At 36.0% G+C, this 24112-nt stretch overlaps 1 protein-coding gene across 7 annotated transcripts in view; it reads left to right on the top strand.

Annotated features, from left to right (window-relative positions):
• The window catches only part of ADGRB3 (adhesion G protein-coupled receptor B3), a 747209-nt gene that overhangs the window by 342640 nt on the left and 380457 nt on the right, over positions 1–24112 (top strand). For all 7 annotated transcript variants that reach the window (XM_024248975.3, XM_054557672.2, XM_054557676.2 and 4 more), the window contains one exon: positions 12489–12683. In XM_024248975.3, the coding sequence (XP_024104743.3) occupies positions 12489–12683 (195 nt within the window). The remainder of the gene's footprint in view (positions 1–12488; positions 12684–24112) is intronic.

Here is a 24112-nt window from a genome sequence, read left to right on the forward strand (position 1 = left end):
AGCTCCACAGTCATGGAGTTTTTAACATGTGGTCGTGAATAAAATTATGTGTTCACTGTGTTTACAGCAAATAATAATAGCTCACATTTATTGAAGCTGATGGGAAACAAACAAACTTGGAAGGGAGGTGTTATTTAAATCTTTCTTTCCTAAGCAATTCATATGTCAGAGTTTACAACATATTTCACAAATTCCTAATGAGTTTTCCATTATGCCTGTAAAACTTTCAATTGTAGCGACTTTATGTATTGTATTATAAGTCTAGAACAGGGCTGGTGAACTGCTTCTATAAGAACAAGATAGTAAATACTTTAGACTTTACATGCCATATGGCTTCTGTTGCAACTATTCAACTCTGCTTTGTAGTACAAGAGCACAGCTACAGACAATAAATAAAAAATGGGCATGGCTGTGTTTCAGCAAAACTTATACAAAAACAAGCAATGGGTTGGATTTGGCCTGCAGGCTGTAGTTTACTGACTCCTAGTCTAGAATACACTTTGTTTCTGTTTTTAAGATCATAACACTTTTGGGGTTCTCCAAAGAATGGACAATGTCTATTTTGTAATTTATTTATTTATTTATTTATTTATTTATTTATTTTAGACAGAGTCTCACTCTGTCGCCCAGGCTGGAGTGCAATGGTGTGATCTTGGCTCACTGCAACCTCTGCCTCCCGGGTTCAAGCGATTCTCCTGCCTCAGCCTCCTGAGTAGCTGGGATTACAGGCGCCTGCCACCACGCCTGGCTAATTTTTGTATTTTCAGTAGAAACGGGGTTTCATCATGTTGGCCGGGCTGGTCTCGAACTCCTGACCTTGTGATCTGCCTGCCTCAGCCTCCCAAAGTACATTTATAACTCTAACATCTGCATAATCTGTGAGTCTACTTTGCTTTTCTTTTTGTCTGTCATATCTCTTGGCCACTTTTCATATCCGGTAATATTTTATTGAATGTCAGACATTGCATAAAATAAACATATGGTTTTCAAATCATACTGGCTAATGTATCCCAAAAAGTATCCTTCCTTTCCTTAGCTATTCAAATACAGTAAGGAGTTGATACTTTATTTCAATCAGAAATTGATCTGGGTCAGGGCTGTTTTGCACTTCTAATAAAACTATATCTGCTTAGGCTGCCTTTCTCCATGATGTTTGTAGAGCCTACATGTGCCCATCCTGTCAGCTCTGAGAGACAGAGGGAGATTCAGCTCAGCCTTCAGAAGTTGCTAGTTCCATGTTCTAGCTTTCTGCCCAAGCAACTTCAAATCTGTCAACTGTCTTGAGGGTGAGATCAACTGGGTGCTTAACACTGGACTCTTCCCTCAGTTCCCAAAGCTCTTAAAGGAAAGGGAAAATTGCAATTCTGCATTTAAGAAGTTTTCATCCTATCTCCTCAGCTTTTTACACAGGGCAGAAGCTCAGCAAATGTCTCACGAGAAAAAAAAATTCAGCAGGATTTTTAGGGCCCCTCAAATTTTCACTATATTTTTCCATCTCTGGCCAACCAAATTACATTCATTTATCTTTCTACCCTAGAGGTACTCTGCCTCACCCATGCTTGACCCTCAATTCTTACCCAGAATTAACAAACTTTCGCAGGAGAAAAAAAAATGAATTAAATATTTGGCTTACCTCAGAAAAGATCTCTACTTCCTGGAAATTTAGTTCATCTCATTCTCACTACTTACATAGCTCTCTGATGTCCTTGAAAGTGTCATTTTTGTAAATTATGTGAGTTTTTCTAGTTGCAATGACAAAATCATTGGTCTTATATAAGTGAGACATTATCCCAAACCAGTAAATTTAAATTGTATTATAAAAAAGAAAAATAATCTTTAGTTACATATGATTGTGCTCCCTTGGAAATTTTAAGGAAGCCTAATATATATATGAAATATCTCTAATAAATATACTTTTTTCTATTTTTAACCTTATAACTTATTACTGATTATATCACTAAAAGCTGAGGAGATTTTTAAGCTTCTCCCAAAGTATGCCTTTAGTGTGGCTTGGAGGATAAATGTTAGAGTCAGTTTTAGGCATTGAACTTATGTCTTCAAGGCCATACCACCCTGAATGGGCCTGATCTCATCCGAAACTTTTTGAAGTGAAACTTATTTATAGGATAGAATATAATTGTATAGTATATAACATACATATAGTATATATATAATTGTATAATATAATTGTAATTGAATATAATTGTATAGAGAAGTATATTTAAACTAATACCAAAGGGAAAAAAATTACAGAAGAAACTATACTGTGTTATTCAATCATTTATGTGTCCATTCATCTACCCATTAATTCATTATACAAATAATCATTGACCTTTAACTAGGTGCCAAGTAGAGCTCAAGGACCTGGGGAAGCAACTTGAATGTAACACACAATAAATTCAATGTAAATATAAATAGACAGGAAATGAGATTAAACATAATTACAAATTTTTATATGTTAAAGGAAATTAGCAGGGTGCCAACATACAGAATAATGTTTGGAAATGACTTCAGATTACAATAAAATAAAATAAAAAAACAGTGCAGTCTCTCTATTTCTTCTTAGAAATAACATTTAATACTGTGACCTGAAAGATGAGATGAATGCATGAGATGAACATGTAAACAGTAGAGAGAATGACTATGTCAGGAAATGACAGCACATTCCATGTATCAAAAATAACATATGGAAATACCTTGAGGTCTTTAAGAAAGCAAAAAGATCTACTGGCCAGAGGTAGTAAGCAAGAAGAGAGTGTCATGACATGAGGCTGGAGAGCTGTGCCTTAAGGCCTTTGCCAGGAGTTTGGATTTAATACTAAGTGCAATGGGAACACATTGAGAAGAGGGATGGTTTGATTAGATCTAATTAACGAGGGTCATATGAGGTTTCTATGGAGGATAGACCATAGGGTGACAGGACTGGAAACTTTGAAACCTGCTGCAGTAATCCAGACGAGAGATGATGGTGTCCTTTATTAAGGTTAGTAATCACATTTGGCTGGTTATAATGTCATTTTTCTGAGGCAGGGAAGGCAGGGAAGGCAGGACCATGAGGAATAATTTGGGACAGATGAGGTTTGGGGTTGTCAAAGGTTGTTTCTATTAAATCTGGAGAATGTAATTGGATATGGGAGTCGGAAACTCAGATTCTAATTTCTGGACAGGAAATAATTTTGGAAGTCATCAACACAAAGAACAGGAGATGAGGAAGTAAAAAATGGTTGTGTATTCATCTCTTTCTAAATTTTGATAATGAATGAGAGCAGAAGAATAGGGTAGTAGTTAGGAGGATGTGTAAGGCCAAAAAAGGGTTTTGTATTATTTTGTTTTGTTTTAAATGAGAAATATTATAACATTTTTATATGTTAAAATAAATGATCCAGTAAAAATTTAGAAGAGAAACATGAAAAATTAAAGAAAACCCAAGAAGGCAAAAAGAAATGTTAGCCATAGCAAAAGTCAAAAAATTCACTTTGCTGGGAAAAAAGATACTTTCTCCTTTATAACCAGAGGAAAGCAGATGGGAAAGATGAATACAGTGAAAAGAGCTTAGTGGGTTTTGTGTGGGAGAGATTATGGGGTTTTTATCTGATGGATTTTTTTTCTCCATTTAGTATGAGGCAGGACCATTAGCTAAGAGTGAGGATTTAGGAGGAAATATGTGTCTTTCCAAGAGAGATGAAAAGGTATAAAACAGTAATTTCCAGAAGGTTGAAAATAAGCCTATTAGAGAAATATAATAGGATTAGCAGCCTGCATTGTGTACAACCTGAAGTTGGAAATATAGAATTTAGAGTATAGCTGTCAGTTTAGTTATGATTTTTCTCCAATAAAGTTCAGCTACTTGTATGCAGGTGCAGGGAAGGTATTTGTTAAAGCCTTGCTATTCAGAATGTTTTCTGAGGACCAGAGATATCCGCAGCACCTGAGAGCTTGTTAGAAACGTAGCATCTTAGACTCTGCCCCAGACCTACTTTATCAGAATCAGCAACTTTGAAAAATGCTCTTTGCGATTCACTGCACATTAAAGTTTGAGAAGCACTGTGGTAGATTTTATCCAGCGTTGATATTTTGATGAATCAATCCATTGGCATTAGAGAGAGGCAAAGAAGTAAAATGACTATTAGCATCATACCATCACAAAGCATATTATATTAGATGATATCTGATTTTCCTCTTCTGGGCATATGGCAGGATTGTACTTCCTCACCCCATTGATGTTAGGTACCTGTGTGGCTAGTTCTGGTCAATTGGTTGTGCATGGAGGTGACCATTGCCATGTTCAGGCCTGAGAGTGTCATTCATTGCCATTGCAAGATCTTTTATCCTCCATCATCTCAAGCCTTTGAAGGACTGTAATAAACAGAGCCTCCCTGATGGTGTGGGTTGCATATGCAGTGTGATAAATATTCCTTTGTGGCTTTCAGGTACTGAGATTTTGAAGTAGTCAGCACAGCATGATCTATCCTATTCTGACTGGTGTACAATCCCTAGAACCAGAAAAAAGTCAAGTAATGGAAATAGAATTGAGAAATATACAGAGAAACATCATGTTACTTAGTGCTCTGCTTCTGATTGGGGAGGTTTCTAAAAGCTTGGGCACCAGTCTGTGGCCACTATATTGTTTTGAGCTCACAGAGCATGCTCTAGTTCCATCTGCTGGCTCAAAATATTTATGAGAACATCTAGATTTGTTTGATGTTTAGAAAAGAAGTCTCACCTACATATGTCCTTTGCTCAGGATTGCAGTTTTGTCAAATTCTAGCCAAAAACTCTGAAATTAAAGCTATTCCTTGTTTACATTGGATAGGCAAATTTACTATGCTCTCATTCTTATTTTGGAAATTTCAGGTTTCACAGCAAAATATGCACAGTTTATACCTGACTCAATTTTCTCCATGGCTCAGTTTATTCCCAACAATAATTTTCATTTCTGAAATTCATGCTGTCAAATCTGCCACTTCAGATATTCCTCAGACAAGAAACTGGGATATCGGAAGCACTTTTGGCCAAATGCTGTTCAACCCACAATTCTGAGTTTTATGTGATACATATATGATTTATGCAGTGAAATTCTGGACCAAATCTGCCCTATCATATTGTCTCCAGACAATGATTTTATTTTCAGACTTGATGTTTCCACTTTAGGGCAACTCTGAGATGAGCACAAACTCTTCATATCAAACATAGGGAAAATTAAGAAATACTCATTTACCAGAACTAAGGGTATACCTTCTTTTTCACATAGAATAATCTCTATATTTCCTGGAGACTTCAGGTAGATTTATAAATAATCAAATACCATTGTCCAATGAGTGACTTTGGTCTTAGGAAATTACAGGTTATGAACTAAATTAAAAGATATATATTTAGATTGTTGCTTTATGAAAAAAGCTCTATGTATAATTATCTTTTAATTGAAGCCACTTAGAACTGTGAAAGCCTTTAATATACCTTGCAGATGGGCTGTAGGAGTTGATGGTGAAAATAATATATAAATATACGATGTTTAAAATGTATCATTTGCACAGAGCAACTATGATAAACTTTTATTAATATTCACACAATAGCGGCAACTGTGGCTGGCAGTGGGAGGCTTGAAATGAAAAGAATAAGGTTATTTCAGAAACACACCTACTCTTTAAACCATGACCCTCTCCACATCTCTCTATAAAAAGAACAAGGAGGCTTAATCCAGAACTCTGAAAAGCAACTATTTTTAGACTCATTTTTCCCCCTTTCACTGTTGATCTTCTTAATAGTAGTAAATATGAATGACACAGAAACTTTTAAAACTTGTCCTTTGGAGCAATAATGCTCACAGTGTTGCAATGTGAGCAAGCATAATAGCTGATAATTATAATTTTAAAAGGAAATATGAAAATTATAAAAACCTTTCTGAATTATTTCCATGATTGAATTACAATAATCAAAACACGCTACCCAAACTAAATGGAGTCCTTAAGGTAACCTTGGGTTTTATTCAACCTCCACTTGAGTAAAACTACCTACAAAATCTTCTATAGGCATTGGTAAATGGCTTTAGAAATGTTTACACATTATATTCCAAAAAAACCACTACTACTCAAATAATTTTCAATACCTCAAGAGTCTGGTGAGTTGCTTCATGTCTTTTGTTTCTTCATATGAAAAAGACTGAATTTCTCCTTAACACAAACATGGTTGATAATGATTTTTAAATATTCTGAACAGATTAAACATACGAACACGTTTAAATATTGTCAAAATAAGCATTTTGACAATTTCTAATGAAAGCACCATATAAAACCTGAGTGAAGCATACAGTATTAGTTAAGCACATGAACTAAGGATCAGACTGCCTGAGCTCAAATCTCCATAGTCACTACTTAGGAGCTATGCAATCCTGGAGAATGCAGTTAACCTTACTAAGTCTCCACTCCTTCATCTGTAAATGTGAATCATTATGGCACCTCCAAGGATTGTTTTAAAGCTCAAGTGCGGTACCCCTTATAAAACATGTATTGTCATTCTTGCCATATAATCAGAATGATAAATGATTGTTGTTATTATTTTCTAAAGGTAGCAATATATAACTGTAGATGTCTAAAATTTCTGAATTCATTTGCCTACTTATATTAATTGGATATAGTTTACAAAGCAATTCTGTCAGGAAGTGTAAAAGTTCTCCAATTATTACATATTTCTTTGTTTTGAATAATTATGGACTACTGCTTTTACCTTGCCAACATTTGTGGATTATAGTTGAAAGTAAAATAAAATCCTCCTGTAGTTTTAGTTCAGTTCAGCAAGCCCTTTGAACAGGTACTTTTGTGTGTCACATAGTGTTTTAGAGATTATAGGGGAAACAAAGATGAAGAAGAAACTACAGGCTCTTTAGGAGTTTATGGTCTAGTGGAATGGATAAGATAACAACACAAACACTATAGTAATATAAGATACAGCAAGATTACCTCTATGAGCCTGAAAATAGAGATCATATCATGATTGCAGTTATCCAAAAAGAATTCGTGAAGGAGAAAAGAGAGAGAACAATTTAATGAGAGGATTTTGGGAGAGCATTTAAAGTGACAGAATAGCATGAGTCAGGGAGCGAATACAGAATCCATGATTATTGCAGGGAGAAGTGGTGAGAAATTTAGACAGATTGTTACAAGGGTACCTGTAGTAGTCGTAACAGAGCAGTTGGTTGAACCAAGCTGACCGTTGTAGATCATAATGACTTCTGCCTAAACTATAGGAAGTATATATTTTCAAATATTGACTTACAGCTTCTCTCAAAAGAAAGACTTAGGAATCCTTAGGTATTGGAAATTAACGCAGGGGGATATCAAAGCCAGAACTGTAGGAAAAAGCTATTGGAATGTTAGATCATACATAAGCCTCGGGTGCTAGAAGCTGAGGTCCTAAAGCCTTCGTGAGGATGCTAACAACACCTCTTACACAAGCAGTGATGTCCTTCCAGGCCTCCAGCAATGACCCAGCACTGTATTGCTGTTCTAGCCTCATGAAGTAGAAAAACCCTATGCATTCTCAGGCCTGCAATGTGTCTAAGAAATTTGTAATTCATACAGAGTTTCTTGGAGAAGAGGAAATAAATTGCCTTTCAGGAATGGAAACTCCTAGTCTGAACCAAGAACAGATGGAATTAACATGAAAATTTGCATACATTTATTCAGGACCAGTGAACTGCCTGAAGGCTCCACACCCAGAGAAATGCACTCAAAAGCATCCCTAACAACTGTTTCACAAACCAGGCACTTGGGGCTCCCAAAAGATAAATATATCCCACTGAATATAAGTTTACAATAATTATAAATATCATGAAGCAAAACATTATGAGGAAGAATCAGCAAATGCAGGAATCAGGAGACTCAGCAAAACATGAAATTTAAAAGAATAGAAAATATTTTTAAAACTATAATGTATTGTTTAAAATCGTTAAGATGTGAAAGAACAGAAATAATTAAAATCATTAAGATGTGAAAGAACAGTTAGATATTAAAGAATATGAAAAACTTTAAACAGAACTTCTATAAGTAAAATATTGTCATTGAAATTAATGAATAGAATAAATAGCCAATTAGATTCAGTTGAAGAAAGAATCAATCTTCTGGAAGTTAAGTACTGAAGACCTACCAGGATCCATCTCGTGTCTATAGGAAAAGGATGGAGATGAGAAACACTGTATAGCTAGTATTTAGAGAAATTCGATCTTGAATTTGGGAGAAGAGGAAACAGTCATTGAATGTCCACTTTAACCTCTATTTTTATATTAACCCATCATAATAACAACGTGATTATTTTCTCCTTTTTACAGATAAATCAAATAATCCAGGAGAGAGTTAAATAATTTTTCTGATGGTTATTTGTAATAAGTAGTAGAACCACAATTTAAATCTAGGTTTTATTATTACAAGTGCTACTTAGACATGACATACTAGCAAGATTTCCAGAAAGCATACTTTGTAGGTAACTGGAAATTTTAAGTTACAACTTAAAAAGTTGTTGGGCTCAAACCAAATGTTGTACCTCTGATATTGATTTTGAAGAGAACCAGGGAGAAAACAGTAGTTGAAAGGAAGTAGCAATAAGAGAAGTTTATATTTAAATAAGATATATGATATCAGGCCATTTTTTTGAGAGAGAAATATTGAAGGAGGGATTGGATGGGATTCAAAACCTTAGAAATAACCATAGAATTAAACCATAGAGACGACAACAAAGGAAGAGAAGTAGAATGCAAATAAAGGACAGTTTGAAACAAGGAAGAGGTAAGATGAGCAAACCCATTTATTCTCAACTTCATAATCGAGAAAGAAAAAAGGGAAAACAATCTAGCAGATAAACCTGGACATGTCATTCTAGGAAATAGGTAGTGAAAGAGTAGACATAAGGCAAAAAAAGAGAACTCTTCACAGTATGCATATGTTGTGGATAGAAGATCAAGAACTGGGAAATTGTCTTTCAACTAAATACGTTCTGGACAGAAACGTATGTTATTCAAACATTCTTTATACCCTACATAAAGGCAATGAATAGTCTCACCAGTGTGTAAAAATATTACAAGGTATTTGTCCCGAGTGCTTTTCACCAACAATGCCAGGAAGGATGCTAATCAGTGCCAATTGTTAGAGCTGGTGTTGTCATCTGGGCACCTGTTTGCTAAGAGCTGGACTGACAACAACTCATTCTACATAAGCCTTCTAAGCAGCTGTCAGATGGCAATGACGTTAATTTACTACTGACTTGGGCCAGATCTGATGCTGACCCAGACGTGACAGACTGGCCTTCCTATTAGTTGAGCCATCCAGTGCCTTCTGTAACTATTTTTATTGCAAACAGAAAACATGTCTAAATGTTTTATTTCTCAAGATTCAATTCTATGTTTTGATATTTTTGTTTGAGGAGAAGCATACATTAGATCTGTACAAGTTAAATCCCTCACAGGCACAGGTATGGGTTGCCAAAATAATAGAGAAAGGGCTGATTTGAGGCAGTCAGACATTAATTATTTACCGTGGCAACCATTGCTACATTCCATTCCTAATGGAGAACAATTTAATCTTCTGCAGCTTTGAGTATCACAGCTGTGATTTGCATTGCCAGCACAAAACTGAGGACTGAATTTCATGACTTTTTCTAGGTTAGACTCTATTACCTTCATTTCTCTTCAAAACTTTCCTCACCCTTCTTGCATATCCTGAGACACGCCTGTACCTAATGTTATTGAGGAAGAGCAAAAGGACAAGTGCAGCTAGAGCGCCAGACATTTTTCAGCTCAGAAGCAGCACTACCTCTTTAAGTCAGGTAGTGTGTTTGTCTCATGCTATTTATTACCAGTGTTTCCTATGGACTATGTTCATGAGTGAGTTACATCTTTCAAGTGTGCCTAACTTAATCCTATGACCTAACAACCTAAGCATAGATGGAAGTTGATTCAATAACCCATTCATTCCTTTAACTCATTCATTCAGTATATTGAATGAGCTTCTAGATAATGGGAATAAAATAATAAACAAAACTTCCTCCTTCAGAAAGCTCATATTAATATTTTAATGGCACAGGCAGAAAAATGAATAAACCAAGAAATAGAAGGCACAATGGCAGGTAAGGTTGAGCACGATGAAGTCTGGGAGATGACTGAGAATGACACGGATTCCATTTAGGTAGGAAGTCAGGTAAGACCTTTCTGAGAAGGCAACAAAAAGCATGTGAATGCTTGTGGAAAGACTATTCAAGGCCCCTGCCATCCCCCTGCTCCCACAAAAAAAAAAAAAAAAAAAGCAAGACAAAGGCCCTGAGATATGCATTTTCCTAATGTTATTGAGGAAGAGCAAAAAGGCAAGTGCCACTAGCACACAGCAAATGGCGGGAAAGGGGGAAGAAGTCCGCAGAAACTAGAGCATGTAGGGCACACAGACCGTGGGAAAGCAAGATGCTTTCCTGTATGCTCTAGCTTCTGCTAATTATCTTAGGCTTGTGTGGGTTAAATTGTGTTAAGAAAATGACTTTTAAAACATTTTTAATATATAGATCTATTTTTCAAATTTCAGAGGAGACATGGTAAGCTGAGTCTCCAATGAACTCAATTACATAAATAATAAGCTGCAAAGTTGAAACACAAACCTAGGCACACCTGGCTCTAAAGCCCATTCCATTATATTGCACCACAAAGGTGTACTTAGGGCATAACCACTGAATTCACTGCAACAAAATATTGCTATGCTGTTTGCTAAGACTGTGAATAAGGCAGGGAGACTACCCTCAAGTTTCAGAAAGACTATTGGGACAGAAAAATATTTAAGCAGATAATCACCATTCTCTGTGATAAAAGTCATGTCTGTATAAAGGATAACAAGAGAAGGCTTTGATTAACTCTGTTTAGTTATTTAGAAGAACAAGAACTAAATATGAGTGGTTTTTAAACAAAAGACCGTGGAAGAAAAGAGGGTAGAATATCTATTGCAAAAATCTGAAGTCATGAAACGCATGACCTGAACAGAAAATTACAAATAATTACCAGTAGTTTAGAAGCAGGACTGGAGTTCAGCCTGGTGGTACAGCCTGGTACAAAGTAGAAACCAGCTGGCTTCTACTTTGAGGGTTCATGTCCTTCTTATTGGCCAGTGCTGTGTCTCTTTCATGAATAAATATGTAAATATCACTCCATTGCCAGACAATTAGCATTGACACTATAGAGACAGGCAAGAGCCAGATTACTGATGCCATGTCAGTCATTTGGGTTTTAGTCCATGGTTGATGGCAGCTACCAAAGAGAGATGAAAGGAAATGAAAGAAGAAAATAGGGAGAAGTAAAGTACCTAAATACCTTATGACTTTTAGCATAATACAATGGAAATAAAGTATGTCTCTGAAGATTTTATTTTACCAAAATTGTTTTAGACATCTTTACAGAAAAAGAAAAGTAAAATATATGAAATTTCAACACTTTTTGAAATATAATACTTGGAAAATTTATATTTTTTTGATTAGTTCAGATTGATTGCCATACTTCAAAAGATTTGTTGGCACAATTCTTGATGGAAAATTGATAATTACAGTTAATGTACTTTAACCTTCCTATTTCACTATTTCTCTGGCCTGTTAATTATTGATTATTTCATGTTTTTTTAGTTAATTTTATAACAAATTTAGCAAAGAAGAGGTACAGATTAAACTTCTGGTAAACAAGTAAAAGTATAATGGATTCCTGCTATTTCTTTACCTTCTCTTACCTTACTATTCTTTCGCATTATAAGATGTTTTTCCTCCCTTGAACTGTAAAACAAGCAAATATAAGAATTGGCAGCACATTTCTCTGGCCATCAAACTAATTTAAGCTTTGCATTTTAATAGTTCATTCTGTTGCTGAAGACCCAGCAGAGAGTTTTTAATTGTTTTTGCTGTTTAAAAAAAATAATAAAGCTAAAGCAATCTGGTTTTCAATCATGTCATAGTAAATCTCCAAAGTTTAAAGATATTTTAAGTAAAATTGTGCTGCTAATAACTTTCTTTGCTGCTCTATGAAGATGTGTTCATTTTAAGAGGTAAGGCAAAAGTTAATAAGCTCAGCTTGTTAGTAAAAATGGCTATTTTTGAAGTGTTTATAATCACCCATCTCTGATCAAACCTTACTAAACAGTCCCTCATGTTTACCACATGCTAAAGTATTTTTGATTTTTACTCCAATTAAGAACCTAAATTAATTCACATTTTCCCAAATGTGTTGAATTGTGTGTTCTAACTAGAAATGGCAAGTTTGTCAAGCCTGCCGAAAAGTATACACTCATTAATTCTTGCATGCTGGATGTTTATCCATCTGAGTATGGGATACACACAATTTACAGTTTTCAAATCCTCCCAAGCATTGCAAGGTTATTTTAAGTTGACTGAGAAATTTTAAATAAAGTTGTTTGATGAAGTTATTCAGATAAATGGTAATGAAGATTCTGATGTTTGCTCTGTTCTTTTGACCATCACAGATTAAAGAGCACCTTGCTAAGGGGCAGCGAATGCTGGCAGGTGATGGAATGTCCCAGGTGACCAAGACACTGTTGGATTTAACTCAGAGAAAAAATTTCTATGCAGGCGATCTTCTGATGTCTGTGGAGATCCTGAGAAATGTGACAGACACATTTAAAAGGGCAAGTTACATCCCTGCATCCGATGGTGTCCAGGTAAGGGAGACAAGTTCATGAAGGAAAAGGCTAGTGGAGATGCAATCAATTTTTGGTCCCACGAAGCCAGTGCAGCCATCTTGGAGCTTAGTGTGAGCAGCTCCAAGTATGAGCAGCCGTCTTATGCTTAGTGTGAGCTCTGGAAATGACCTCAATTCCCTTAGTCATTCTCCACCTCAGTGTCCTCGCCCATAAAATGCATATATTACACCTCAAGGAGATACTGAATGAGAACATGTGTGAAGTGCTTTGAGCCCCCAGATAAAAGGCACTATAGCAAATTCAAGGTGGTATCATGGATATTTTATTCCCACATTTAATATACCTTCTTACCATAGGAGACTATTAAAAGTGCATTAAGCATAATGAAAACACATTAACTATAACATGCAAAAAAAATAGTTTAAAGTTTGTTTAGGGTTTTGCTATTAGTGGGGGGAAAAACATATTTAATTTTATCAAACTATTCCCTGAAAATATAAGGCAAATAGAAAATCGTTCTAGCTAAGAAGATAGGAAATTCAATAACTTCTCACAGCATATTTTTCTTGTCTTGGAAGACTTTTAGAACAACATCATTTATTTCCATAATAAAGTTTAAGTACTCACCCAATATCAGTATTGCCTTTGCCATTAAAACAAAGCTTATTGAATGGCAAACAAAGCATATTTAATGCAACTACAGTTTGCATTTCAGATTAACTCTTTTTATGCTGTAGATTAAAAGGTACTTCTACAAAGACTGCTGAGTTGATTTCCGCATTTTCAGCATAATGTTCTTACCGTATCTCTGCATAAAGTTCATTAAAGATTTGACAAAACTCCCAAATTAGGTATTATGTTCCTTCAGCCTACTCTAAATTTGTAAATTTATTGGTATTTCCCTTGGAAAACACAGGATTTTTTTATTTTGTTTTGTTTTGTTTTATTTTAATTAGCTATTGAGGGAAAGAGGAAAAGAAGGCTTTTTAGAATCATGGAAACTTTCATAAATAATACTGACACCCTAATTTGTATAGAGGTACATATATTGCTAAAATCATATGCATATACAACTGAAAAAAAACTGCTATGAGAATTACTGGTGCTGAATTCTGTATTATATCACCACTGTCCATATTTAAAATTATAATTGTAAAAGTACATTGCCTGGAGCGGATGGAAGATTATTATCTTTTGAACATTTCAAAGATGCTTTTCTCTTACAGAGATGAAACAGATTTTTTTCCTAAGTTTTAAATGTTAATAAAGTAACCAAGTACTTTTCCCTGTAGTTCTGAAATGCTTCTATTAATATTTACATTAAAAATAGTATTTAAAGTCTTTGACACAAAATACAAGTTGTGATTTCAAAAAGAATCTCATAAACTCTGTTCACAGTCGAAACATTAGGCAAAGTACTCCATGAAATAATCTCTAACTCTCAAAAGTGTAGGGCTTCAAAATTCTTATGTGTGGAAGTTCAAGAAATTAATATGACCAGTTTATATTTAGAACATGTTTTGACTGAGCTACTTATTTGTGTGCATAAATTCAATGAAGAATTCCATTAACCAGTTGCTTAGTCATGGACATTAGCTGGTTTGACTTAAATAGAGCAATTTGGCTAATTATCTTGTTTCATTTTAGTCTAGTCAGAAATAGGTTTCTCTCTTTCCATCCTACTTCGTCAAAGGAAGTATACACAAAGTCCTAAGCACATTGGTGTCCTCCTCATTGCCTCATAAATGGCAGCTGCATTTTCCTATGTCATTAACTTTACTAGTGTCTTTTGGGGCATCTGGAATGCCCTCCTTCTCTGAAATTCCTTCCTCTTCCATCTCTACCTGTTACAATTCTAGCTCAACTCTGATAAGTCTTTCTGAACTCCGGATGACCAACCCCCACCTCTATCTGAAAATGATTTTTCTCTTCTCTGAAATTTCAAAGAATGTTAATCTCTTGTATTCTACTTCCCACAATTTTATACAAAGAATTTGCAAATATTTACTGTCTTCTTCACTTGATTATAAACTCTGGTTTATAATCTTCATCAATATTCTTTGAACCTCACATTAGTTTTTGCCATGTCCAAGGGCTCTGGGCATTTCTAATTGGCTAGCAACTCAGGATTAATGTGGCATAAACTAATCTTAATTCCAAGTTTTCTTGCATTTCTCCACTTTTTAAAAATAGAATTAGTAGTCCCTAGGCTAGAATTGAAATGCCATCTTGACTTTTTCCTTTTCTCTTTTCTCTTGGGTCTGCCTACTTAATGCCTCTTTCATCCATTCTTTCCTCTCTCTTCCCACTACTGTCATCCAGGTCAGCCTCTAATTACCTCAGCCTACATGATTCCTGTGGCCTCTTCCCTTTGATCCTCCCTCACCTGTTTACCTACATCCCTAGCGATGTTATATACTGTGGTACTATAATTTATCATAGAACAGCTCTGATTATTTCACTGTCTACTCCAAAACCTTTGGTAGAGCTTCAAGGCTCCCCGAATGACAACTTGAAGTCATTATACTGCCTCCTAGTACACTCCACATATGTAGGTTACCTACCTTTCCAGCCTCATGTGTGGATTACTCTTTCTCCTCACAGACCAGCCACTTGAGGTAAATGAACCACTTCCTGATTTCTGAAAGCATTGTATGTTCTTGGCTCTGGGTCTTTGCTTCCTCTGTGTTTTCAGACCGGCTTGGTCTCTCAATCTGCTGTTGAAGTTCTCAGGTCTTATGGGCCTGTGAATTCCAAGAGCATTTCCTCTTCTGCTTCTCATCATATCTTCTATTGTCAGCACTAATTAGCAAATCTTTGAAAAAAAAGACATGTTTCTGATCCATCTTTGGACCCTAGCCAAGTGCCAGCCCACCTTCTGCAAATAAGATTTCACATAGAATCTTGTCTATAGAAGATGTTCAACAAATGTTTGTTGAATGTATTAACAACAAAAGTAGTGGTAATAATCACAGAGGTACCTGTGAACTTTTTTCATCCTTTTTCCACTAGAAAATGATGAGCAAAGGTAAAAGAGAAATTAAGTAAAATTAAAGGAAATATATTCTTTTAAATGTAGTTATGTGCAAGGTATTTTATTAAAAATGGCTGGTAATGTTTTACTCAATTAAAAACTTGATTTGATATTTTGATGAAAGAGACATAGAATTGTCTACTATATACTAACTACTATAGACAGAATAGCTTATATTAGCAAGATCATAGGAAAAGATTGGATATCTGGTTAGTAAATTATTGGAATGTACTCCAATAAACATACACAAACACATACAACTATGTGCATATACATATATTTTTTTCTATTGAAAATCAAATGAATTAAACCGTGAAGACCTTGAAAACTTTTGAAGACAATTAATATGGCTGTGATGATATTATGAATTAAGCCGGGCGCAGTGGCTTACGTGTGTAATCGCAGCACTTTGAGAGGTCGAGGCAGGCTGATCCCTTGAGGTCAGGAGTTTGAGACCAGCCTGGACGACATGGTGAAACCCTGTTGCTACTAAGAATACAAAAAAAAAAAAAAAAAAAAGCAGTGCATGGTAGTGCATGCCTGTAATTCTAGCTACTCTGGAGCCTGAGGTGGGAGGATCTCTTGAACCTGGGAAGCGGAGGTCTCAGTGAGCCGAGATTACACCACTGCACTTCGGCCTGGGTGACAGAGTGACACTCTGTCTTAAATAAATAAATAAAAATTATGAATTAGGATCATAAGAATTGGCCTGATTCCTCCCAACACATGAGGTCATTTGGTTAAAATGACTCCTGTTTTTAATGATCATTTCTAAAAGGTAACTTACTTTTTGGCCTATGGAGGAAACTCGTTCATGAAAAATTTAATTCAGCAGGGTTTCTAAATACCACTAAGACACTTTGTTCTTGTATTTGTATATAATATTTATTTTTTATATTATCTATCTCCGTTCAGTAATAGTGATTCAGAATGTGAGAGATTTATGCAAGTATTTTAACTAACAAATCCATAGAATTGTATGAACCCTTAAAATTTCAAATTATATGTTATTATTGTTGTCATCCCCTAAATCAATTCACAACAAATCTATTTTTTAATGTTAGTACAGTTTTCTTCTTTCATTGCTTTAACATGTAGCTTGACAACTTCATAAATCAGAATACTGTATTCACCTTAAGAAATTAATAAAATTGTGAAGTTAATCTTTCCCCAGATTATTCACGTTACTGAGGGACAGCATTAAAATCACATGAGCCACTGCAGTTTAAGTTCTTGGAGTTAATGCCCTCTTTTACTAAGAGCAATAATTTGCTGCCGTTGACAATGGAGAAAAGAAGAAGCAACATCTATAACCCCTACATTTTTCTTAAACCGAAAAAGTGTATAGCTTTTCCTTATTCCATCCTGATTATCCAGTGAAGATAATTAGAACTTATCAAAGGAAAAGAGTATCACTTCTATTTATTAAAAAAAAAAAATGCATGGCTGAATCCCAAAAGTATCACGTTACTAAATCAACACCAAATTCCATTAAAATGGGCACAATTACTTCGGTAAGGAACGTGGGTTAACTACCAGCAAAGCTGTTTCCCTTCATTCATTACTCTGTCTGCATGTAGCCACTTAACTCTTTGGCAACTGTTGCATATTATGATTAAGTCCATGTCAAAGCCTATATATGATACCCATTGTTTATTTTTGATGCCAAAACTGAAATAGATCAGTAAAAAAGAGAAGAAACAAAGGAAATAATTTATGACATTATCACTATTTTCAACTAGCCACTCACTAGATCTCTAAGAGGAGAAGTGAATGCAACATATGCAGCTGTACCCTGAAGAAGTGGTGCAGAGGATTTGTCTGGCCAGCTGTCGGGTCATAAGGTGAAGCTCCCTCTAAGATCCAATTCTTTCCTGAAAGTACCCATCTTTGGACACGACTATAAAACTATATTTTATCCTGGTTTAGACAATATTACCTATAATATACGCCTTCATTTGTGCCCTGTATGTAAGAAAAGCTGTTGTGTGTATACCTGTGACAATACTAAGCTATCTTTCATTTTAAGTCCCAACCTTGATTTATGAGATGTTAAAATTGTAAAAACCTCATACAATAAAAATGTGCTTATTGTTTTGGAATGATAAGCCACAGTAATAATTTTATTTTGGAAAACTAGTAGAACATATTTCAAAAACTTTTCCCTTCAAGCATATTCTTTTCCATACCTTTGGACTGTCATAACTCCAAGACTATTCATTAAAGCTATGTGGTATAGCTTTCCCTTTTCTTTTTTTTTTTTTTTTTTTTTTTTGAGACAGAGTCTCGCTCTGTCACCCAGGCTGGAGTGCAGTGGTGAGATCTCAGCTCACTGCAAGCTCCACCTCCCAGGTTCACACCATTCTCCTGCCTCAGCCTCCCAAGTAGCTGGGGCTACAGGCGCCCGCCACCACACCACGCTAATTTTTTTGTATTTTCAGTAGACACGGGATTTCACCGTGTTAGCCAGGATGGTCTCGATCTCCTGACATCGTGATCCGCCCGCCTTGACCTCCCAAAGTCCTGGGATTACAGGCATGAGCCACCGCGACCGGCCAGATTTCCCTTTTCTCATCTGACGTATGTTTCTTTAAGATCCAGCTTAAAGATAGTTTTTGTTGTTGTTGTTCTCAAAAGTCTTCTCACCAAATCCCAGGCAGATTAGATATTTTTCTACTTCTGTGGGCTTTTGAAATCTTGTAAACATCCGTACTACAGCATTTTCACACACAGCATCATAATTATTGTTGCTAGGTCTGCCTTCAGCAATATTTTTTAAGCTCTTTGAGAGATTATTTTGTCCCTAGGGCTTGGCCTGGTACTCGAAGCATGTAGACACTCAAATATTTGTTGATACAATTAATGAATAACTAAGGGTAATATAATAATGTTTGAGGAACTTACATTGTTTCACAAAATATTAGAAAACTGCTCTGAATATCTAATTCAGAGGAAACAAAGAAAAAAAAAAAAACTTGTTCAATTACTTTTTTTTGACCACTGAAATAATTCATTCTGAATCTTATTCTATCAATAGAGGATTGAGTTTGCACTGCTGGCTCCAGAAACTTTAAGACTTAATAAAATTTAATCAGACATATTTAAAATCAAATTTCAGCCTGTCCAACTATCTTGGTATCTTCAGGCACATTACTTAATCTTTGTCTACTTTATTTCTTAGTTTCTGTAAAAAAGAAATAAAGAAGAGATAATAGTCAATTCATTATTTGTGATAGATGTAGTTTATAACATTACAGCAAACACTGAATTAACAAATACTGAACCATTGCTCCAAAGGGAAATACAGGATTAGGTTTCTTTGAGAATCTGGTCACAACATTTTCATCAACCAATCAAAATGACTTTGTTTTATGTGTTTTTCAGTTAAAATATACCTTGTTTAATGTATGTTGTTGATGCACTAACATTGGACTCATAGGCGACAGCACTTTATCTCATGCCTAAACAAGGTTTATCAAACATACTTATGTTCTATGTAAGGTATAGCATACCTTTGTTGTGCTTAAGATCACTAGATACTGCTTCAGCACCATTCTGGGCTCATTTTAAGCAGTGAAATCAACAAAACAAAAAGCCCCAAAAGTATGAAACATGTGGCAATAAAATGATCTGAAATGGATACTTGGTTATAATATAAGGGTTAAAACAAAAAGGCAGAGCATCATCATGTTAGACCTCAGCTAGAAAAATGCGTATTGGCCAACTCAAAATTTTTACCACTTTGTGCATGTCCACAGTTGGCTATGATGGTGCTGTGCATTCTAGTTTCAATATTACAAATAAATTTTAACACATAGTTGAATTCAGATATATAAAATCTGTGAATCATGAAGATCAACTGTTATCTATTTTTCAGGGATATGGTGAGGCTCGAAAATATATAATGGTCCATACATAATATTTATTTATTACTTGGCACATAGTAAGTACTACATAATGCCATTATTGCTAGTATTTTAATTACCAACATAGAAGAAAAACACGGGCCTTGTCCTCAAGCTGCTTATAATATCATTGAAGAAAAAAAATAACTTGAATGAGGCTATACTGGAGTGATATAAGTATAGCATGTTCCACTTCTATGAATTTTCGAAAGAGGTCTGAACAACAGCAGTAAGTAAAGATGTCATGGGAGAGTTAGGACTTAAGATAGAATTTGGAGAAGCAAGTTAGGTACAGACACACTCAATAATTAAACTATGCAATCAAAAGTATAGAAATCATATAAGAATGGCATGTCCATTAGAAAAACCTTCCTGCCTTTATGATCTGCATTTTCCACCATGCATCCTACTTTGGAAAATATTTTGGAAAATAGGATGCGTGGTGGAAAATGCAGATCATAAAGGCAGGAAAGTTGAGGCCACATAAAAGAGTTTGAACTTGATTCGCTATAAACAGATTTACTAAATATAAAGATTATTTTTAGAAAGATAGTCTGAAAAGGTAAATAACATGGATTGGTGAGTAGAGGAAGAGTAGGGAAGGAGGGGGAATAAGCCCATGGAGGTGCTATGGCAATGGCCTAGATATGAGAAAAGAAGAGAGCATGTCTTAGTGACAGTAGGTCAGAAAAGAGGAAAGAAACATCTTCATGGAAGGAAAAAAAAGGTCCTTGAGACAGTTTAGATTTGGGGGATGAAGAAAGAAAATATTGGAAAGAATACGCACATAGAAATGTCCACAAGTCCTCACAATGTACTGTGTTCCTGAAACTCATCTGAATGCAAGGACCAGTCTCTACCCAGGCATGTTCCTACTCATTGGCCACACTTCTGTGGACCTAACAGAAGATCAGTGTTTTCCCATGTTTTTGACTGTGACTTGCTGTAAAACACACAGTTACATTAACATGCAGTTGAAAACTAGAGCTTTCCAAAATAATATTTACCTCACTCTGTGTAATAATACACTCTGATATTCTCCATTATTTTCTATTTCATTAAGAAAAATTAATCATGACCTTGAAACAGGTCATTACTCAGCATTGGAAAGCTACTTGTTTATCTGATACATCCCCTAGGTTTAAGAAATTTGTTTCTCAATAGCTGAGACTAAATAGGAAACACTAACCTTAGTTTTCTGATTTCTTTTTTAAGTTCAGACTATATTCTAAACAAATGATTCAGAGGTAGGTGATCAAGGAATTAAATTGAAAGCAGAAGTAGTAATTTCAACAAAACATCTTTTATCTTTTTTTTTTTTTTTTGATGGAGTTTTGCTCTGTCGCCAGGCTGGAGTACAGTGGCACGATCTCGGCTCGCTGCAACATCCCCCTCCCTGGTTCAAGCGATTCTCCTGCCTCAGCCTTTTGAATAGCTGGGACTACAGGCGCATACCACCATGCCTGGCTAATTTTTGTATTTTTAGTAGAGATGGGGTTTCACCATGTTGGCCACGATGGTCTACATCTCCTAACCTCATGATCCACCCACCTTGGCCTCCCAAAGTGCTGGGATTACAGGCGTGAGCCACTGCACCCCGCCAAATCTTTTATCTTAAAACACTTGATGAGCAAGCAGATATGTTGCACCATGGATTACTCCCATGCTGATTATCAATAGATTAAGTCACTTGGTGAAGACCTTGGAGTATGATTTCTCCATTGGTTTCAATGCCAGACACTATAGGCTTTTTTATATTAAAAATTGGGTTGATAAATGTGGAAGCAACTATTAATATGATAATATAATACCCTCATATAATGATAGCCCTCATCTGTAGAGGTAGTATAATTTTGTTGACTAAATAAGATCTGGGAAGGCTTTTCTGGTTTGGAATTACAGTACAACTCTAGCCTTCAAGACACAACCTGATACCTTGAGATCCTCTGCTCAAAAGGCATTGTGTAACCAGAAAGGCTAATAATTTTCTCAATCATGAGTAAGGGAGATAGGGAATGGAAGCAGGGGAGTAGGGTGTGATGACTAAGAGTACTTGCTCTGAGCTTCAAGATGTGGCTTTAACGCTTGTTAGCACTGTGATTTGAGACAAGTTATTCAACCGCTCTATGCCTCAATTTTCTATTCAACAATATGGGATAATAGTACCTACCTTATAGGATTCATGTGAGGGTTAAACTTTCTATGTCTCAAGTACTTACTCAGTACCTGACACCTGGTAGGTCTCAAGAAATGTGGCTATTATTATCATCCAACAAGACAAAAATGGAACAAAAATTTATAGTCCTTAGAGCACAGGTAGCTACTGCCAATGCAGATATGTAGTTGGTATCTCTCCTGCCAAGAAAGAAAGGTTGAATGTTTCTCATGGAACCACCTAAGGGAGTGTGGGCACTACTTTTTTTTTTTTCACTTATTATGGAAGAAAAGGGCAGGGAATGTATCAGGGAAAATGGAAACAAAAAAAGCAGCACTCATCTTTAAGGTCAGCACTGAAGGGCCATTTTGTAGTTAGAGAGCAAGGGGATGAGAAAAATTGCTTCAATCAATAGCCAGGATACCTGGCTCAGTAGAAAATAAGCCAGGTACAGGACAGTAGCTCCCAGCCAACAATCACTCCAAGTCATCTAAACGGCTGCTGTTTTCAATGCTTAACAGCCTGAGAAGATTTCCTATTGTTTCTCTGTGGTATAGACAGCCTAACGTAACTAGCATCACTTTCTAGATGATATTTAAACCCCGCCCTTATTGTAAACATGAAAATAAGAAATTTAATGGCAAATAACTTTCTTAAGTGGGTGAAATATGAAGCAACAGACATTGCTTCACAACCCGACGTGGTTAAATCCTACCATGAATGAATCTGGAAGATAGCTGGTAACTGAGGGGAACCAACAAGCTCCATAGAAAAGCCCGGAGTATGCACCAAAACCACGTAGGAAGAGGAAGAGAGGTAAAGTAGTTTTAAGAACGTATGAAGTGCAATGTATCAGCTGGTAAATGCCATGTGCAGTAAATAAATTAGCTTGGTCGAGTTTTAAAAAATATAATAAAACATGAGACTGCTAGTTTTACCCTTTCCGAAGCTCCTATTATTTTCTTCAGAGTCAAGAAAATACTGAGATTTGCATCAGTAAAAGTCACAGATGGTTTTATATTGTGATTCCATTTATTATCAAATATTCTTCTGTTTTAAAAAGTTTTTATTGAAGAATGTTTTGGTTTATTAGGGCTACCATAACAAATACCACAAACTGAGTGACTTAAACAACAAACATTTATTTTCTCACAGTTCTGGAGGCTAGATCTCCAAGATCGAGGTCTCGGCAGGTTTGGTTTCTCATGAGGCCTCTCTCTTTGGCTTGTAGATGGCTGCTTTCTCTCTCTGTCTTCTTCACATGGTCTTTTTCTCTACCCACTTGCATCCCTGGTGTCTCTCTGTGTGTTCTAATCTCCTTTTCTTTTTTTTTCTCTTTATTTTTTATTATACTTTAAGTTCTAGGGTACATGTGCACAACGTGCAGGTTTGTTACATATGTATACATATGCCATGTTGGTGTGCTGCACCCATTAACTAGTCATTTAGCATTAGGTATGTCTCCTAATGCTATCCCTCCCCCCTCCCCCCACCCCACGACAGGCCCTGTTGTGTGATGTTCCCCACCCTGTGTCCAAGTGTTCTCATTGTTCAGTTCCCACCTATGAGTGAGAACATGTGGTGTTAAGGACACGAGTCAGATTAGATTAGGGCCCACCCTGATTCACTCTTTCTAACTTAATTTCCTTTTTAACAGCCCTATGTCCAAAGACAATCACATCTGAGCTACTGGGTACTAGGACTTTAACATAACGATTTTGGGGTTGGGGGGTGCTGAGATACAGTGAGCCTATAACAAGGAATCTTGAAGGACTATGAGAATTTTCTTTTATTGAAGGGGTCTGTGTCAGTCATCTTTCTTCAGGACTGGAGCTGCTGTGACTACTGCCTGCAGTCTTGTAAGGGTCTAAATGTGTGATGTGTGCAGGCTTCTCTTACATGGCGGCCCTTAAGAGTATCAGCCAGGCCCGCCAAACTTGAGGGATCACTCATTACCTTATTCCTCACTTAAGAAGCATCTCCTGTCTGAATATGACGATGATTTTGTCACACTGCGTTATGATGTATTTATAACATTGGCTGTTCTCCCAGGCTGTCTCTGGGGAAAAAATCATATTTAATGGTATTAGTATCACTATTTTTACCTTTCATTTTTAAAAGACGACTGTAGGCAATACTGAGCTCATGCCCCAAAGCACTGAAGATTGGGTGACTTATTCTTTCCACTTAGCTTCATCCCATCTAGTATACCTCACAGCAGAATTACTCTGTTACCTCTTGTTGGAGTCCTTGATCCTAAAGGTAACTCAGAGATACTGACAGCATTGTATAAAAAATTCCCCATTTGAGCTATTCGGAGACTCCACAGGTTAAACTCTCTTACATCATGGCA

This window comes from Pongo abelii, chromosome 5, assembly GCF_028885655.2.
Source record: "Pongo abelii isolate AG06213 chromosome 5, NHGRI_mPonAbe1-v2.0_pri, whole genome shotgun sequence".
NCBI lineage: Eukaryota > Metazoa > Chordata > Mammalia > Primates > Hominidae > Pongo > Pongo abelii.